Source organism: Scomber scombrus, chromosome 18, assembly GCF_963691925.1.
Source record: "Scomber scombrus chromosome 18, fScoSco1.1, whole genome shotgun sequence".
Taxonomy (NCBI): domain Eukaryota; kingdom Metazoa; phylum Chordata; class Actinopteri; order Scombriformes; family Scombridae; genus Scomber; species Scomber scombrus.
The window spans coordinates 17,591,144-17,610,422 of NC_084987.1; the positions used below are offsets into that span (position 1 = coordinate 17,591,144).

The following is a 19,279-nucleotide window of genomic DNA, read 5'->3' on the forward strand; positions in this document are numbered from 1 at the left end:
GATAATGTACACACTGAATGTTTTTCTTTCATTTTTCCCATTTGAAAAACTTTTAGGGGAAGACTATTTTAATTTCAATTATGAGAGAAGTTTTGAGATCAACAGTCATTTTCTCTCTTCCTTATTTTGTCTTTCTCCGTGTAACATACCCACACACACACACACACACACACACACACACACACATACACAAACACACACACACACACACACACACAAATTGAATGTAAATATCTGACTTAATATTGACTGAGGTTGATATATATATACACGAAATTATATATATAAGCCTCATATATACACTTATACATGGTGGCGGGAGGTTATATATTTTCATTATATATATATAATGAAAATTCAGTGCCAAAATATGTTAAATAATTTAATGTCCTTAAGTGTTTCATCTGTTGTTGCAATCGTGTTTACAGAAGGCAGTGTTTATTTTATTCTTTGCTGTTTCTGGAGTGCATTGTCACCCAGTGTCACATGGCATAGAAGAAAAGGCGAGGACATGAATGTCATTATGCTTATAGCATGCACTGATTGTAAATTATATTGCTTCTGCTCAATCTTACCATTATCATTATAGTTATTGACAGTTATCATTGTTATCAGATTTGATGTTGTATGCACTATGTTGATGAAAAATTACAAACTTGGCTGCTTGCTGTGATGCATTATGTATTTATTTACAACTGATTGTTTGAACGGTGAATGTAGTCTCATTCGCTGTGCCAAATGGAGGATCTTGGAGACTGTTGCTTTGTAGACTTAATTCTTATCATCAGTAGCATTTCTTTGCTTCATATATGATACAATACATTCTTTTGAAGGCAGTCAATTATTTGCTGAACTGGAAATAAAGTCTCTGTTGAATGGTGTAAAACTTGTTGAAATGAGTTTTTATTTTTCTGAATAACAAGGCTGTCATGCCTACCATATAACTCACTCAATGAAAAGTGATTTAATATAGGTACTATCATATGTTTTGAAGTTATTTTGTAGTTGGTAGACATTTTTTCCTTCACAGCAAACAGAGAAAAGCAAAATAAAGATCAGTTGCATGATACCAATATTTTAGGTTTCACCCACTAAGTACTCTGATTTGAAATTTAAAACTCACCTTTAAGTAGTGGCGATCAATTGTACTTCAATCATATTACTGTGCACTATTCATTGAAGTTGCTCACTGTAGCCACTAGAGGGCAGTAATATGTTTAATTCTAAATACATTCGTTCAACCATCCACAGCGTCTGGTGTTATCGTGTCAAAAAGGACAGACTGGCCACTTCCACACTAGAAATGTTTTATTAAAAATGTTATTGTTGTTATTTGTGAGAATCACACTAATGTGAGTAAGTACATAGTGATTTTTTAGAGCATGTTAACCATAAATTTAATTATAGTGTTGCTGTTCTGCACCTCTAGTCTCTCTTCTCAGTTTTTCATAAAGCAGTTGTCAAAGCGGGACTCTCAGGGGTCCTTGAGGAGGTTCCAGGGGTCCTCAGCAAAAAGGGGAATCATTTATTTTCACAATCATTACATCCATAAGTAGCACGATGACAGAATGTATGACTATTCTGGTCATGGGTTTCATACACTTTCTGTAAAAAAACATGTAAAAGTACAACTCTTATCATATGGGGGGGCCCTGGGGCGAAATCTTATCAAATAGGGGTCTGTGGTCTAATTGGTGAGAGTTTAGGGGTCATTGAGGTAAAAAAGTTTGACAGCAACTGTCATAAAGAACAGGAGCAGTACCGATTATAACATCTTGCACTAATAAGAAGGCTATAAAAACGGCTAATGAGTGTATTGTTTTTAATGTCTTTATTGTCTACGTTGTGTTTTTATTTAACTATTATGTTGTGTATATATGTGTTATTTTATGTTTTTATTTTTATTATTTTATTATTATTATTATTATTATTATTATTATTATTATTATTATTATTATTATTATTATTATTATCTTCTTTTTTTTTTCCTAATCCATAAATGTTGTTTGTGAATTTCCTGGTGTTTTGTTCCCAAAGAATGTACCTCACGTTAACTCGTGTTCTCAGTAGAGTGAGAAAAAAAACCGGGAAAAAAACCCTCAAAGTTTAGTGTCATAAACAAACAAAAAAGAGCAGTATTTCTCAATTTTTTGTCACCATCAAATGTACTCGGAAGCCAGCAAAACATTCATATTGCTGCTGTTCTTATAAACCAAGAATGTGCGGTTGTTTTGTACAAGTTTAGCATCCAGTAACTTGCACTATAGGCTTACAGTCGGTTGATAATTTATTTAAACATAGAAACAACAGGATAAACATTACATTAATAATAAATGAAAAACAAATAAATAATACAAAAATAAAAATATGCCAGGGGTCACGAGTAAAGAAAAAATAAATTGAATTAAAGATATTGAAGTGGGAGCACAGTCTCATAGTTTTGATAGCTTTCTTTATTTTTAGCAGAGGATATTGACTTAAAATACAATTCCAGTTCGTTCATAAAAACGCGGAAAAGAGGTTTCACTTTGGTAAATTTACATTTGTGGATGTAAAACTTTGCAAGAATTATAATGAGATTGATTAAATAATATTCTTTTTCAACTGAAATGTCACTCTTTAAAAAACCAAAAAGCACATTTTGGATAATATAAATCTACAAAAATCTTTCCACAGTTTATGGGTATATTTACATTTCCAGAACAGATGGATAATAGTCTCAGTATGGGAGTCACAGAAGGCACAATTTAGTTCTAGATCATCATATTTGAATTTAATTTTTTTTTTTAAAGGATCTAACCGGGTAACGTCGATGAATAATTTTAAATGAGTTGAAACATAGGGTGGCAGCTCTTATATACAGTCTATGGGTGGCAGTGATTGACGTCACAGGTTGCTGTAGGACACGGTTTTAGAGCGTAGAAGAAGAAAGCAGCGGAAGACGCAGAGGCTCTAGTTTCGCTTCCGAGTGACCTACTTAGCTCTTCATATTAGCATCAGTTCATCGTCTTTATGGTTAATAATGGAAGTGTCCGTTCTTAGATTAGGGCCTGGCTTTGTTTTTTTAAGTTTTTTGATGGCCAATATCTGATTTATCCTCCAAGAAGCGGTAAGAAAACAGAGGCGAGCTTTAAGCGTAGTAAAAACAGACTAGCCGATGTTAGCCATTTTGATTTAGCTTGCTGCTAAACATGAGTTGTGAAACGTCTGCTGCGTTATAGTTAGATTCATTAATTGTATCTATATTAGTTCTAATAACTCTCACACATTTAACACCAGCTATCTCAGCGTAGTTACGTTCACTCCTGCAGCTCAGCTTTGGATGTTCAGTGTGGTAAGTAAAGTCACATTTGTTTACAAATTATACAATTATATCATAACGTATTGGTTTATTAACGATATGTGCTAACTAATCATTATTGTATTTTATAAGCCTAATAAAAGCAAATATCATCTTAACTAGGCATCAGTCGGTGCTATCATTTATGAGCTTACGGTGCTTCTAGTTGTTAATATCATGTTGATGAAGCAAACCCTTAACATTTGGAAAGTTTTGGGATAACAGTGAGCTAAGAGGACAGTTTAAATGCTTGCTTCTAATGTAGGGTGAAATCGTGTATAATGTTAAGGTACATGGAGCTGTGCTGAAACAAATGCTTCCTGGATGAGATAAAGTGATGCACTTTACACATACGGGGAGACAGAAGTAGTCGGTTAGTTATGTTATTTGTTTGGCAGTTTGGAAATAAAACAAAACAACATATTGTATGTATGTAGCATTTATCATGGCTATACTCCACATAGTGAGCCATGGTTACATACATATCCACATCCATCAGTTCTACTTTCTTAGATTTAAGTATTTCACTTTGGTGCTTCTGTGGATACAATTCATAATAGTTATTTTTTCTCATCTATAAAACAACACTAGAATCAGAAATAGCCTCATTTTAATGGTGAAGGCTATTATACATATTTTGCCCACACACTTTATTAAGTCAGGTTCAATTAAGAGACAGCTGAAATAGTAATAATCAAATTGACATTAGAACTGCTCCTTGTACTGGTCGAAACCTGTACTACTATGAGGCCATTGTATTTTTCTGTATTACAGTCAGGAAGTGACTCTTCAGCCCCATGTCTGCTGAGGCTTCAGTTGGCAGTCATGCTGCCGACTCGGCCCAGTCTGCTGTTTCCCAGCCCGCCTGTCAGAACACAGAAGATCTCAGAAATCGGGGTCTGCTGGGGAGCAAGTACGTCAAGTTAAATGTTGGTGGCTCGCTGCATTATACAACTGTCCAGACATTAAGCAAGGAAGACAGTCTGCTGCAGAGCATATGCAATGGAGGAACAGAGGTTACTATAGACTCAGAAGGTGAGTGGACATGTCTGTCTGGTAAGAATTCGTTTTTATTGCATCAAGTTATTGTTTACTGTGTTAAAGGCTGTGCTTTTAATATTGGGATGATTCACATGTCACTTTGACTATGATGTCCCTCAGTAGGATTTCTTATGAGGTCTTATTATCATACTTAGTTTGTGTAGAAACGATTAAATCTAACTACTACACAACTTCAGTTTTAAATCAGCGTCACATCACTACACCTGTAAGTTTTACTCTATCATAATACAATTTATTTAATTCTTATGTAAAACCTGATTTGATGGTGATTCTATCCACTTTAATGACCCAACAATTATTTAACGTACAACAGATCTTTGTGGGTCCACTGTTTCAAGTTTTAATACTCAAATGTTGGTTACTTCCAGGGCTTAAGCTGAGTGTGAGTCCTAAATGTATCCGTATGAGTAATGCCTTTTCAAATGTCCTAGTAAAGTGTTTAAAAGGACTCCATATTGCACACTCTGAGCCATCCACTTAAATAAATTTGTTTCAATTACATGAAGAATATAAATTAATAAGAAATCATTTTCCCCACTGTCACAGGTTGGGTAGTTTTGGACAGATGTGGCCGACATTTCTCCCTAGTTTTGAACTTCCTGCGAGATGGATCAGTACCACTTCCAGAGGACCACAAAGAACTGGATGAGGTGCTGAAGGAGGCCCAGTACTATCGAGTCCAGGGACTCGTCCAGCACTGCCTCAGTGCCATGCAGGTAAACAGATAAAATGCTTTTTTAAACAATTTTTACTGGTTTTGTCTCTGCACTGGAGCATCAACACATATAGACACACACAGACAGGCAGATGTTAAACATAAGAATTCTCATTAAACATTAGTACGACAAACAAACTTTACTACCTCCGAGGTATCCCAGCGAGTTATATGCACCAAAACGACCAAAAGGTTCCTTAAAGTTGAACGTCTATATTTCGCCATCATAACTCTTTCTGTTTGATTTATCAGTGTCTGTTTAACAAAGTGTCAAAACAGTAAGCTGATTAGTTGATGAGCTGATAAACGTGTCGTTAATAAACACAGTGTTATTCATTGAATCATTGTCTTTGTATTTGTGAAGGTGTTTTTTACATAATAAATGACTAACAGTTACTTACTACTCTCCATTTCAAATCATGAATTTAATATTCCCAGGTTTTGGCTATTGGTCAGATTAACAAGAAATGTAATGTCTTCGCTTCACGTTTAATTGACTTAATTAATTGATTAATTAATTGATTGATACTTAGAGATTTGCAGACATATTTTGATGTACTTTCTTCGTTTACCATCAGAAACAAAAGGATGTCTTTGAAAGTGTGTGCCGCATCCCCATGATCACCTCAGCCAAAGAAGAACAGAAGATGATTGCCACCTGCAGAAAGGTAAATTACCTTTTATCTAAATCAAATGGAGCAGTGGAAGAAGTATTTATTAGGTTAGCAGCTGTCAAACTCTAATTGTCCAGTGTAGTAGTATCCTCTGTAGGTAGAGAAACCTACAGAGGATTATAGTATCCATGAGAGGTACTGTATGAACTTTATGCCGAGAAGCTTTAGTAGGATGGTGAGGGGTTTTTTTGTAAATGCGTTGGAAGATCCATGAAAATTGAAGTTTATTAGTTTTTTTAATCATTATTGTTTGGAAGAATTCATTTTATTCCCAAAATGTAACTCATGAATTTTTAAGGTTAACCTTTAATGCACACAAAATTTGTCAAGACTATTTATAGACTACAGAAATGCTCGTCACTCAACAACTTCCTCAGATTTATTCCTGTTTCTTGTTTTTACAGCCAGTAGTAAAGTTGCAGAACAACAGAGGAAACAACAAATACTCTTATACCAGGTAATTGTCGAGGTTAACTGTCCTACATATAGCACAAAAAAACTATGAGTGTGGAATATTAATCTACTTTTTTGACAATAACTTATTCTTTGTTTCTTTCTGTGACCAGCAACTCAGATGATAACCTGCTGAAGAACATTGAACTGTTTGACAAACTTGTGTTACGGTTTAATGGCCGTGTCCTGTTTGTCAAAGACGTGCTGGGGGATGAGATCTGCTGCTGGTCTTTTTATGGAGAAGGCCGCAAGATTGCAGAAGTGTGCTGCACTTCAATTGTCTATGCCACAGAAAAGAAGCAGACCAAAGTAAGCATGACAAAATGTGTATATTGCAGTAGATTCTTTGAGATGGAGATAAATGCACTTTATTTAGTGTTTATTTTAAATCAACATTTCTGCTGCAACAGGTAAAAACTTGCAACTTTTTATTGTCCATGGCAAATAAAGTCACTCACCAGCCAACTTTAACAACTGTGTTTTTTAGGTTGAGTTTCCTGAGGCTCGAATCTTTGAAGAAACCCTCAATATCCTCATTTATGAGAACAACAGAGGATCTGGTCCAGGAGGCCTTCACCTTTTAGATTCAAGAGGGTCTGGTTCATCACTGGGGGCTGGCCAATCAGAGGAAGAGGGTGCTGCGGGAGGGGACAGGCGAGTAAGACGGATCCACGTAAGGAGACATATAATGCATGATGAAAGAGGACATGGTCAGCAAACTGTGTACAAGGACTAAACTGTGAAACATCAGGCATGGAAGAGTGACTTTATGTATGTTTGTTTTTTGTCAGAAACAGAATGAGAGAGATGTCCTTGATCATAGCAATAGCTTGAGTGTTAGTTATTTCATTTAATGTCTTCAGATGTCACTGCAGTACATGTAAGGGTTGATGACTGATTTGTAACTGAAGTGAGAGTCATTTGGAGATGAAAATGCTTTTGTTTACATGAAAAGCAATTATGTACATTCTTAAAAATAGGAAATGTGTAAACTTACCTGGGACACGAAACTGGCATAAATATTAGTTTGAAATTGTTAAGGAACCTCCTGCAAGTTACTGAATGGGCCTCAAAGCCCAACTTCAACTCCACAGGTGGATTTTTATTCCTGGCGCAGACAGCCTACTGCTAATGTGGGTGTTTCATGATATGCACTGGTAGCCTCCACTTTGTTCTAGCACTGTTAGTAACTAATCTGTTTTTTTTTCAGGTTATGAAACATCTGTTGCCTTTTTATAAGTTGACAGTGAGGAACAGTGGATGGATTTCATGTATAGCTTAGAAATATTAACACTGGAATAAAACTGAGTAGCCATTTTTAGTGAGGTTCAGTACGAATGAGATTGTTGAGCAGCTCAATTTTCTTTATTTAAATTATTACTGCTGTTGCTTCCAGATGTTTTTTATTAATTAATTTATGAACCTAATTTATTGTTTGCTATTTAACTTTTGTATTGTTTGCAATCTTTGTGTTAAGTAGTGCTCAAGTGAATTTTTAATTTTTGGAATATGATGCACTCTATAGCACACTTCAGATTTTGAATTTACTTGTGTAAATGACTAAATCGTGAACCTATGTTTCAGTTTAATGTTTCAAAAGGAACCATGACCTGTCCACCATTTCTTTGATTGTATTGTATTTTATTCTGAGCCATGATCTTTCGCTTTTTGTCTTACACCAAACCACTGAAATTTGCTCAAAGTAATTGTCCATACAGCAGTGATTTAGGCTGTTGATCCTATGTTGTATTTTTTATTCCCCTCAGGGAGAGGATTAGTATTCTCTTTCTAATATTCACTGGTGTTTTGTGCAAACCTAATCACTCTGAATACTGCAACAAAAACAAAAAATAATGAGAACAATATGTATCTCACACACTTAACAAAATCACCTTGGATTACCTTAAAATATGCACTAATGAAACTTCCGTCCCATTGTGGTCATGAATGTTCTGAATAAAGTACTTAAGAAATTCAGCTTCATTTCTCTTTTTTCCTCCTTTTTTCCCCAAAGTATAATAAAGAAATTGATTCAGGAAACACAAACCTGTTACAGTAAAAAAAAAAAAAAAGTTTCCCATAATATTGTATTACCAAACTTAATATTTTCAATGTGACTGTACTCTCATTATATGGAACAAACCCTGATTTGAGACTTAACTATTTATCGATTCATTGTGACACACGGTATTGATCAGTGGATCCCAACCTTTTTGGCTTGTGTCACCTCTAAATAAAGCTAAGTGTATGGGTGGGACTCCTCCTCACATGTTGTGATATCTAGCAGTCAAACAAGACTGCTTCAAAAAACAAAATTAGGGGCTTGAAGAGCAATATAATTACTGTACACTATACAGTAATTTATATATATATATATATATATATATATATATATATATATATATATATATATATATATAATCAATAATACAGTAATTTACATTTAATAAAATAAAGGTTGTAGAAAAAGCTTGAAGGGAACTCCTGATCTTAATCCAACGACCTTTTGTGGGGGGGGCCCCTAAAGTTGGGAAGAACTTTTCAACAAGTCTTCTGAAATTCATATTCTGAAAGGGCGTGGCTTTTGACGTCACTTCCCGTTACGCTCGGGCGTCAGGGCGCCAAATAGGAACTGTCGCAGTCAAAAATGAAGGTGTCGGAGAAAGAGGCAGCTAGGATACACAAGTTCGTGTGTCGGCAGCTCGATGCTAAGCCAGACTTAAGGTACAGTGAAGAGTTGTTTGAGTTCATTGTGTGTCTGTAACTAAGAGTAAGGGCTTAGGTCAGTGATGTGGCCGCGAGTGTTTGAGCTTACTGTTGCTAATTTTGGTCTAACAATGCAAGACTGCTGTCAATAAACAATATGAAGTCTTCTTCACACATAGCTCTTGGTAAACATATGCCACACATGCAGCTACATTCAGGAGCATTTAAATCTTGCGCCTTTTCACAAATGTCATGGCAACGAAGGATTTTTTTTTTTTTTTTTTTAAAGTTCATCCAATTAGTTATTTTTTCAGTGTATATTATTTTTTATCTTGGGTTGGGGGGGGTGACATGCAGGACCTCCGGCCGGGATTCGAACCGGGGTCGGCTGCGACCACCTTTTCAACTCTGTTTTCCCTGGTCGAGATGTTTCCTCGCCCCCGCCCACACGGCGAAGGAAGTGCGCGTTCACAAAAGCTCGCCATATTCATCATAAGCCATATTTCATGACTGTATAGCTATATTATTGCATTATTTATGTCTTTATTAACACAACTAACTACTGTTATTTGTATCAATGAGAGATTTTTTTTTATTTTGAAGGGGTTTTTAAAGCCGGAGACTGTTTACTTGCTTAGTTTGGCTCAGTTCGTGGATGCCTTGTGAGATCCATCCACACAGTCCATTACTTGTGTCTGCCACCTCTAAATTTTGACAATACTGCTATTTGAGTGAAGTCTGGGAGGTCTGCCCCATCCTGGTTTGGCCTCTTGGTCTTGTCATTTACCAACTGTGTGTCCCAATCATAGACTGTATATAAAAGGTCCCAACCAAGCAGGTAGATCTGCCTGAAAAGTGAAGCCTATGCTTAAAGTGACCTTAATGTGCATTATCTCAAATGGCCAGCAGGGGGCGCCTCCACGGGCTGAAGAAAAGAAAAAAACTCCATTTGTATAAAAGTCTATTAGAAAATGACCCTACTTCTCATATGATTGATTACCTGAGTAAACATTTTCCTAATGAGTTTATGGTCTCAATTTCTAATGTCAAGTTTTCTTCAATACTGAATGATGTTCATTTTGTAAACTATGGTCCATTTTAGAGTACAATAGATGATTAAGCAGGGTATGCTTGATTGCATCACCATTGTGACGGTGTGTCGGGTACTGTATTGTTGGGTCCTTTAGAGCTCCTTCCCAGCTCCACGCTCATTTTTGGCTTCAAAAAATGAGATTGAGATTGTTAAAATGCCAAACTCGAAGCTTCAAAACAGGAGTCCACTAACCAATGTGTGATTACTGCCTTACAACACAAATTCATCATTACTCTTTACATACTGTCTAATCACTGCTTCTGATTTATCGCATAAAAGTGCTTCCCTGTCTTTGCTCTGGGTCAACTTACCAGCTCAGATCCACTCCATGCCTGTCTCAGCATCCTTCATTATTCAGTATCTGTTACTGTTACTGTAAATAACCTCCTCCCTCACAGTTCTTGATGAAAGCTTTCTGATGTCTTATTTCAGCTCACTGACCTTAGGAATTTTAAAAAAGCGATATCTGGCACACGTGGGATGTGAATCATTAAGTTCAGAGACCAGAAATTTCATGAAACAGGTGGTTCAAGAGGAACTGATGAAAATGCAGGTATCTGATTTCTTCCTGTTCAGCTCATATATGCTTTATTCTTTTAGTGTTTTAACTTGTTGAAGGGGATTCATTTTACTGCTGTAGTCATTACTCTTTTTTTCCTGCTAGGAAAATGGACATGATTTGGAGACAAAGATGCCTCAAAACAAAAGGAAAAGAGAAGAGGAAAATGACGAGGTGATAAGTGAGAGAGAGAGTGAAGATGAATCCCGTGCTAAGAAATCCCGTCGTCAATTAAGCTCATCAGGTGGGTTATAACTGTTCTTCACATCAAATACATTTAGATGCCTGTAGTTTTTATATAGCAGGGTCTACTTTGCAGTGAAATGTCCTTCAGTGAGTTGTGTTGCTCCTTTGCAGACAATCAAATGTTTGTGTCTCATGGGTTCTTTTCGTGTTGTGTGGTTCATGACAGAATCCGAGGATAAAGAGGACCACAAGACAGGAAGTGAGGAGAGTGAAGAGGAAGAGCAAATTAAAACTGCATCTGGGGACGAGGAGCAAGAGGTGAAAAAATCAAACAGCAAACAGCAGATGAACAGTGAAAACTCATCAGATGACGAAAAGAATGAGTCTGAAAAAAATGAGAGTGATAGTAGCTGCGCTGACAGTCCCAAAGAAAAGGTGAAAAAGACACCAAATACTACAAAGAATGGAGCAAAAACGAGCAGTTGTATGAGTCCAGGGAAGAAAAGGCCACAGAGTGATGAAGAGGATGAAGCTGACTCAGAAAGCGAATCAGAAAAGAGGGACAAAAACAATGTGAATGATTCCTCTGATGACAGTGAAAAAGGTGACTATGAAAGCTTTATCCTGACATACCCCATCAATAAAAATGTATTCATTCATACTGTAAGCTGAAAAAGTGAACAGACTTTTTGTATGACTTGACATGATTTTGTTTTGTGGTATGCAGAAGGAAACGTCTTGGTGGAAAAGAAAATGAATGGGTCAGATTCAGATTCATCATCGCTCACATCACTGGAGGGTGAAAAGGGCAGTGAGACAGAAAATAAGCAAAATACTGAAAAGAAGAAAGCGGTGGGAAACAAGGAGAGCTCAAAAAGTCAAAAGGTGAGCCTGTGAGTGATGTTATAAATCGAAAGAATTTAGATTGCATCTTCCCTACGTAGCCTGTCTGACCTCTGATTCATCCTGCAGGATAATGACAAAACAATAGCCAGACTCAAACGCTACATATCTCTCTGTGGCGTGAGGCGCAATTACAAGAAGATCCTCCAAGACTGTCGCTCTGCTCGTTCCATGGTGGCTGTTTTAAAGAAGGAGCTCGAAAATCTTGGTGTCCAAGGTCAGTGGGATCCAGTCACCTTTTTAACAGCGTACACATTTCCAAATTCAGGTTTCATCATGGCCCACAAGAAGGTATCTTGATAATGTATTTTCAATTACAAAAAAGGATGTTTGAGAACATATCCTGATGTTTGTGATGTCAATTGACCTATAGTCCAGTGTCACAAGATGGCAAGTTTGGTGCACAAAAAATCTAACTGAAAAAATTTAAATTTACCAAGTACTTACCCCAGTATTTTTCTTGCTTTTGCTCTTTTTATATATTTTTTTAAACACTGCACAGACCATTTTTGGTTTGTTTTACACATAAAAGAATAGTAGACGAGCCCAAAACACAAACATTCAGTGTACTATTGAATTGGTAAAACAACAGTGTGGCATTAGTCCTTTGTGAATAGTGAAAAATCAATTTTCATTTTCTTCATGACTGACATAGTTAAAAAAAAACTCAAGAGAATCTCCTGTTAACGTGGAATACATAACAAACTTTCTACACAGGTAATCCATCTATTAAGAAATGCAAAGGAGTCAAAATGAAGAGAGAACAAGATCAGGAACTGGCTGAGCTTGATGTGAGCAACATCATTGCCACAGAAGGTAACTATTGGCAGTTTGTTTGTTGTTTTTTTGTTATAAGAGCTTGTAACTGTGTTTTTCCAGTTCCCTCCAAGCAAAAATCTATTTTAATATTGGGCAGCCGCAAGCAGTTTCTCATTCAAAACACACACTTTGAAATACATTACTGTGGTTCAAATCCTGATGATGAACATGATTCAAAAACCTGTAAAACACAAGGTACCAGTGAATGCATATAAAGGTACATGATACATACACGAAATTTACTTTCTTGTGGCTTTTGTCTGCACAAGTTTCATTGTAATTTGATTGAGACAATTTGATTTTACACACAACTTAATATGAACCAGTTCATTCAAAACTATTCTCTTTTATCTATCTATCTATTCCTTTTTTCCATCCATATGTATCGTAGAATAATTAAGGCTACGCAACACTTGACAATTCATACAACAGTTATTCCAAATGCAGGCGATAAAAAGGCAACAATCCCACTTTGTAACTGTTTTTACTCATTTTGTTTGTGTCTCCGGCAACTTTCTTAAACATAATTTAACCAATATCACGGGCGAGGGAGTGCTGCTGTACTGAATATCAGCACAGCTGTGATTCAGTTATAGGTACGAGGCTGCAGGTCGAGTGCTGAAGATAATGACTGGTGTATCATGTACATTTATCTGTATGTTTCCATTTATTGTGCAGGCTTCTGTTGACAATCCCTTTGGTGGCATGTGTGTTTACGTCGTTTCCTGCTCTCCATGGATGGTCTCCAGTAACTTTTTAGCGACCTAATAGACAAACAAATGTTTTGTTTACAGGTAGATTTTTTTAATGTTCCACGACCTAGTCTCTGTATGAAAGCATCTCACTTATGCTTACTCACTGTCATGACCCCCCTCACCTCGAGTCCCGCACCAGTCAGTTTCTGTATGGCAGCGGCTCTCAAGCTGTGGTTGGCGTAAGACGTGTGTGTCCCTGCCTCTTTGCACATACTGGGTAACATCTGTCACAACTGATTTACACCCAAAGGAACGGCAGTATACCAGAGTCTGTCTGAAGCAGCTATTACCCTCCTGGGCTGCAGATAGAGGGCTTTTGCAGCAGGAGGAAGTTGGCTCAGGAATTTTTTGAGAGATGCTATCTGGGAGAGGGGATTTCCTTGCTCTTCTAACATGGCACCCCTCCGATTTGCTCTCTCCAGTTTGAGATCCCAATTTCCCTCTTAGCCCCTGCATCTAAAGTGGAACTGAATACCATACCAGATCTTGTTCAGTAAACCTTTTTGGATTGTTTGGACTTAGTGTTGCAGAATATTTTAAGATGCACTGGTCTTCAGGTGAAATCAGGGTGTGGTGGGGTTGTTTTGTCTTTCTCTGCCCTTCTAATCTCTTTTACAACCACCAAAACATTATTAGCTGATATGAATTTTGGGTCCTGCATTAGATTCCATGAATGGCTAACTGGAGACTGATGTAACAATTTAAACCCAAGGTAGGTGTTGATGATGTAGAAATCCCCAGAAATCCCCAGTTAACTGGTGTCCCAAGTTATACATTGTCTGAAGTATTAACATTGTGTACACAGCACAAGTTATACTAGCTATAGATGTGGTTTATAGTCTGGTTGGGTGAGGAAGGGCGAAGTGCATAGTGATGTCATTGTTGTAATCATATAATCTCTGATTATGTCTTCAAAGTGATTAGGTCACTGGTTTAGTTTTTATTATTGCAAACTATGAACATGGTAATAAAAAATGAGACTCATTAATGTGGATTTCTCTCTCAGGTCGACCTAAACGGCGAGGAGCCTCAGCATCGAAGAAACAACAAAACACTCCCTCCTCTGCATATCAGCGCACTTTGAACTCTGGCTCTGATAGTGATGAGGAAAATACACAGAAAGGGCGCAGAAGAGCAATAGACTGGACCAACCTGCAGGGAATCATCAGTGATGATGCAGACAGCGACTGACAGGGACAGTTCTTCACCAGGTGTTCAGATGTCACTTGGATATGGACATTACTTTTCCTCTGTTCAAGTGGGGCTTTGTCCTGTATAAGTTACTTTGATACTACTTCTGTTCTAATAAAAGTATTGTGCTCATATGGAACAACTATTTTATTTTACCCAAGGGGCAAAAAGTTGAAAAGGGATGATTTAGCTTTGATTTTTCTAACTGGGATGAAGGAAGGCAAAAGACAGGAAAAAGAGGTGGAAAAAGTCCAAAAGCTTAAACAGATTTGTGCATCAGAACTTTGTTTTTTCTTCTTTCCTCGCCCATTAATCATCTCACGACCCCCCAGATTTATCTGGTGACCCTTTGGAGGGGCCTGACCACTAGTTTGGGAACCACTGGACTAAACTTGTTAACTGTATATGAAGTGTACAGTTAAACTAGCTCTGTCTCCAGCAGCTACAACAGTAACATGCTGCTTACACACTGATGCTTCAGCATTAATAAACTTATGATGTCCTATATAATAATATATCAGTCAGAGGGACCAAACCACTACTTTTACCCCAATACTTTAACTACATTGTAGTGTATGTATTTTTACTTCAGTAGGATTTTTCATGCAGGGTGTATACTGGTTATTGAGTGTTTTTACATTCCTGTATTTGTACCTTTTTAAGTAAAGGATCTGAATACTTCCTGCACCACTAAAGACCAATTAATCACTCTCACCTGTCACCATGATCCCTCTCAAAATTCCTTTTTTCCATCCATTTGGAAATTTGCTTCAATGAGTAGAACCCTGCTGTATTGATACTTTTTATTTAAGTGAAGGATCTAAAACCCTGAAAACGCCTTTCAGCACCGCATATTACTACGTACATACATTACATGCATACATACATATTACTACATACATACAATACATAAAATACATACATATTACTACATACATACGTGTTACTACATGAAACTAACAATCGTTGACTGGAATTTCACCCCATGCGCCACACTCCCGGAACCATTTAGCTCCCGGTTGGACGGAATATTTTGGAAGACGGACTGGTCCGACTGGGAATATGACCGCCCTCCCTCTTGCAGGTCAATGAGGTATTATTTGTTTAATACTTTAATACCCGCACTGTTGTTTGTGTATGGCACTATATGCATACAATATTTTTGCTAATGACGGGATGTGTCGGTACTTTTCCAGATAACGTAATTACATAGTAATAAAGTGGCTGCATGTTGTCTGCCACAGACATATCTGCTCAGAGTAAAGGTTAATTCTTTAAAGTCTGAAGCTTAACACATTTAATCAGTAAATGTTACTGTACTGTACATGTGGGGCGAGATGGAAAAAAGTTCTTCAAGGCTGCGTTTTGACACCCATCAGCACTTTCTCTAAAGCAGTAGGGTTACACTTTTTTCTACAAAAACAATAAAAGACACCAGTCAATCAGCTGATTAGTACAACATCAGTGTCTGTAAATCTGACTGGCTTTTATGTAGAAGGAAAAGGGGACTGACTGTAAAAGAAAAACAACCATGTTGTAAAGGTAAACTCAACCTACAGACTTAATCCAGGCACTCAGCTGAAATACAGGCACTTACAGGAGTTTATGATCAGCGATGGTCTTTCCTGCAGCCACTGTGCTGGAGCACTACATTTTTTAACACATAAATTATGTGTGTGAATGTAGAGATTATTAATATTTCTCAATAACTATTGCATACAGCCACGGCTCTTTTGTAACCCTTTCATTGAGAGTTAGTATTTTCTTTTTATTTACATTTACCTAGACCCTGAACTACACATTTCAAACAGAAATGGATGACGGCACACCAGACGAGGCCTTTGCTGAATTCAAGACAAGGCAAATTGGAGCTTGGGGTGTGGCTCAGATAGCTGCTAGCACTGGGCTTGCTGTATATGCTATGTGGGTGGGAATCCTCCAGCCAGGTTTCCGAAAAGTCCCCTTGAGGTTACAGGTATGATCTACATCTTTATAATATTTGGAATAACTACTGATGTAGCTGCTTCTGCAACTCGTACCTTTAGAAATGCTTTTATGAGCAGCTGTGTAATATGTCTTTCAGGTCCCGTACATTCCTGCCAGCAAAGCTCAAGTACAGAATGTAATGACACTGCTGAGAGGTCGAAAGGGAGGCCTCGTGGATTTGGGTTCTGGTGATGGTCGCATTGTAAGTATAAGCAAGATATTTGGGCTAACCTTTTTTTGCACTTGCAAATACATATGATTGTGTTCATTTTTAACCCTCAAGGTCTTGGAAGCACATCAGCAGGGTTTCACTCCCGCTGTTGGATACGAGCTCAATCCCTGGCTTGTTCGATTGGCCCGCTTTCATGCATGGAGAGCAGGGCACACTGCCACAGTGTTGTACCGACGAGAAGATCTCTGGAAGGTTTGACATTTGTCACTTGTGTTATGGCATTAGTAACGCTCCTGTTCAAATTTGACAGCTCAGTTATCAGTTAGGAGCCTTTGACCCAAGTTGCCCCACCATGAAATGAAAACATTAATTATGAGACAATCACTGTGTTTGGTCTTGCTTGACTTAAATATTGCGCTCCTATCTTTCTAAAGCAAAATGTAACAAGGACATACAAATCAATGTACTTACTTTTTATTTATTAAATAATGGTATCCGGCACTAGATCAGCCCATTGTTACCAATTTATTTGGGTCAATTATTATATCCATATTTAAATCTGAATTGTTTATTGGCATATTGACATGCTGCCTTGTATCTCATTACAGGTCGACTTGTCAGAATGCAAGAATATCACAGTGTTTTTGGCACCTAGCGTGGTGAGTAAGAACAACAAAATAAATGGATAATAGACCATTCCGATATAGCTCAGAGACAAATGATGCAACAATAAAGAAATAATGATGATGAGCTCTTTGAAAGTCGGATGAGATGAGGCACAGTAGGTCACCTGCAGGCATTTCTTGTTCTGTCTTGAAATAGCAAGCCTTTATGCCAGGTGTTATGTAATGTGTTGGATAATTTAATGTCAGAGCTTAGAGCGTAAAGCTTTTGCAGTGCCCCTGGCCTCTGTAAGATATCTCAGTGGACAAGTGTAGCAATTTCACTTGATTTGGGCTAAACATATTTCCTGCCTTGTTTTTAATTATGTTTTAGTATCACTCCGTTGGTGAACACAGTGTTTTAACAAATACTTTTTTGTCTGAATTCTTTGAATTGTTTTTTTACACTGTTACAGCCAGGTGGTTACAACTTACTGATTTAAAAATTATTCTAGGATAAATCTGTCAGCACATGGTTGAGGTGCAGGTTATTATGAGTCAATACCAGTTTCAGTTAATATAAGACATTTCAACCTCTGTTTGAGTATTGCAGTCATTTTTCTTTGTGCTATTGTGTTCGTAGCTTTCATTATTGCAGAAGAAGCTGCAGACTGAGCTTCCCGATGACGCTCTAGTGGTAGCTGGTCGTTTTCCTCTCCCTGACTGGACACCCTGCAGGATTGAGGGACATGGTGTGGACAGAGCCTGGGCATATAGCATGCAGGCACAAAGACAGCACATACAAGAAAAATAACAAATTCACAATCGGGGACAATTGCCTTCACAATAACTCAACCAATGAGAAAGAATCAACTTGAAGCTACATTGATGATCCTCATCGTTTTCCCTCACAGAAATTAAATTATACATTATTAACTTATTTCTTATAAGATGTAAAAATCCTTCACTTGGAATATGGAGGACATTTAATGACTGAACACATACTTAATGACAATGACAGGATGGTGTCTGACCAACTGTGCAAAGTCAGTGCATTGATCAGCAGATATGTAGAATAACTGCATAAAATATTCTACATTGTTTTGATGGATTCTTTCATTTTTTATCTGCGGTGCTTGAACCAGAAGTTCCTGAGGGTTTCTCATTGCATTTGAAGGAAAACCACACTGGAGGTGAGGGGTGTTACCTGCCTGGAGAAAGTTTTTAATACTGTATCATCTGCAGTTGATGCAACTTAAGGTCATTTTCTTATTTAAGTATTTTAATTGTTCTCTTAAGTATACCCATTATCATTATTACTGTGTCAGTAAGAGGAAACTGTTCAAATGCCCAGTGGTTGATGGTCAAAGGCACTCGTGCTGGGAAGTCTTTGTGTTAGCAAGTTTGGAATGTGGCTATTCAGGCTCTTTATGTCAGAGGTGGCTAATGGGAATTACTGTGAATAAAGGATACAGATGTAACAATATCCCTGTGTAAAGTGCATCCTTTGAAAGTTTGACATAGTTAACTCTGTTAACATATTTTATAATTGTCATACATTTACCTTTCCTGTGTTGTAAGTGATTATATTATAGTTTTGTTCTGTCTTTTCTCTGGATTTTCTTCTAATGGCCCAAAGAAAGTATTAAACTTATACTCTTGGTATACTCTTCATAATAAATCAACCCAACAAATGTTAGAGCATCACTGGTCATTTTACACACCGCCCTTAGTATAGGCTTATCATTGATCAAGTCTTTCATAAAAGTTAATAGTAAGCTGCCTACGTAAACATTCAGACAGGTTTCGCTTGCTTGAATGATTACTCCTGTTCATACTGGCTGTTAAAAGATACCTTCCTTGTCAAATGTTCTCTTTCTTTTGTTTGACCATCGCAGCTCAACATGGAAAAACCCTGTTTTTTAAGGCCATTTCGCTTCAGCAAACAAAAACTTTAAGTGTACAGTGAATTTGGACACCTGACTATTGTTTCAAGATAGACTTTAAAAACTGTGAACATCTTCCTTTCCTTTTCCGTTTTGAATTCAACTTCCCCAGAAGAC

The 19,279-nt window shown here is 37.3% G+C and overlaps 3 protein-coding genes across 4 annotated transcripts; all 3 read left to right on the top strand.

Moving 5' to 3' along the window:
• Positions 1 to 2,964: 2,964 nt before the first annotated feature.
• kctd13 (potassium channel tetramerization domain containing 13) lies at positions 2,965 to 8,194 on the top strand. The gene is made up of 7 exons (XM_062438315.1): positions 2,965 to 3,334; positions 4,115 to 4,375; positions 4,949 to 5,118; positions 5,696 to 5,785; positions 6,196 to 6,248; positions 6,358 to 6,553; positions 6,732 to 8,194. The coding sequence occupies exons 2-7, from the start codon at positions 4,138 to 4,140 to the stop codon at positions 6,978 to 6,980; spliced, it is 996 nt and encodes a 331-aa protein (XP_062294299.1). The 5' UTR covers positions 2,965 to 3,334; positions 4,115 to 4,137; the 3' UTR covers positions 6,981 to 8,194.
• A 697-nt stretch (positions 8,195 to 8,891) lies between these two features.
• hirip3 (HIRA interacting protein 3) lies at positions 8,892 to 14,523 on the top strand. Its single transcript, XM_062439255.1, has 8 exons — positions 8,892 to 8,968; positions 10,476 to 10,596; positions 10,708 to 10,846; positions 11,015 to 11,392; positions 11,516 to 11,673; positions 11,761 to 11,908; positions 12,409 to 12,507; positions 14,272 to 14,523. The coding sequence occupies exons 1-8, from the start codon at positions 8,892 to 8,894 to the stop codon at positions 14,454 to 14,456; spliced, it is 1,305 nt and encodes a 434-aa protein (XP_062295239.1). The 3' UTR covers positions 14,457 to 14,523.
• Positions 14,524 to 15,507: 984 nt separating this feature from the next.
• antkmt (adenine nucleotide translocase lysine methyltransferase) lies at positions 15,508 to 18,700 on the top strand. 2 transcript variants are annotated; one of them, XM_062439026.1, is made up of 6 exons: positions 15,508 to 15,549; positions 16,243 to 16,431; positions 16,540 to 16,644; positions 16,726 to 16,866; positions 17,223 to 17,273; positions 17,860 to 18,700. In XM_062439026.1, the coding sequence occupies exons 2-6, from the start codon at positions 16,270 to 16,272 to the stop codon at positions 18,028 to 18,030; spliced, it is 630 nt and encodes a 209-aa protein (XP_062295010.1). In that variant the 5' UTR covers positions 15,508 to 15,549; positions 16,243 to 16,269; the 3' UTR covers positions 18,031 to 18,700. The 2 variants fall into 2 exon arrangements, with proteins under 2 accessions (XP_062295010.1, XP_062295011.1); XM_062439027.1 differs by lacking the exon at positions 15,508 to 15,549 and adding an exon at positions 15,872 to 15,998.
• The last annotated feature ends 579 nt before the right edge of the window (positions 18,701 to 19,279 follow it).

What these genes read in the sequence shown, in the direction of transcription:
- kctd13 (XM_062438315.1), top strand. Translation starts at nt 4,138, where the DNA reads ATGTCTGCTGAGGCTTCAGTTGGCAGTCATGCTGCCGACTCGGCCCAG. An exon ending in GGTTACTATAGACTCAGAAG is followed by an intron (nt 4,376 to 4,948) that starts GTGAGTGGACAT and finishes CCACTGTCACAG; the next exon opens with GTTGGGTAGTTTTGGACAGA. An exon ending in AACAAATACTCTTATACCAG is followed by an intron (nt 6,249 to 6,357) that starts GTAATTGTCGAG and finishes TTCTGTGACCAG; the next exon opens with CAACTCAGATGATAACCTGC.
- hirip3 (XM_062439255.1), top strand. Translation starts at nt 8,892, where the DNA reads ATGAAGGTGTCGGAGAAAGAGGCAGCTAGGATACACAAGTTCGTGTGT. An exon ending in TCGTCAATTAAGCTCATCAG is followed by an intron (nt 10,847 to 11,014) that starts GTGGGTTATAAC and finishes GGTTCATGACAG; the next exon opens with AATCCGAGGATAAAGAGGAC. An exon ending in CGAAAATCTTGGTGTCCAAG is followed by an intron (nt 11,909 to 12,408) that starts GTCAGTGGGATC and finishes CTTTCTACACAG; the next exon opens with GTAATCCATCTATTAAGAAA.
- antkmt (XM_062439026.1), top strand. Translation starts at nt 16,270, where the DNA reads ATGGATGACGGCACACCAGACGAGGCCTTTGCTGAATTCAAGACAAGG. An exon ending in GTTCTGGTGATGGTCGCATT is followed by an intron (nt 16,645 to 16,725) that starts GTAAGTATAAGC and finishes TTAACCCTCAAG; the next exon opens with GTCTTGGAAGCACATCAGCA. An exon ending in TGTTTTTGGCACCTAGCGTG is followed by an intron (nt 17,274 to 17,859) that starts GTGAGTAAGAAC and finishes TTGTGTTCGTAG; the next exon opens with CTTTCATTATTGCAGAAGAA.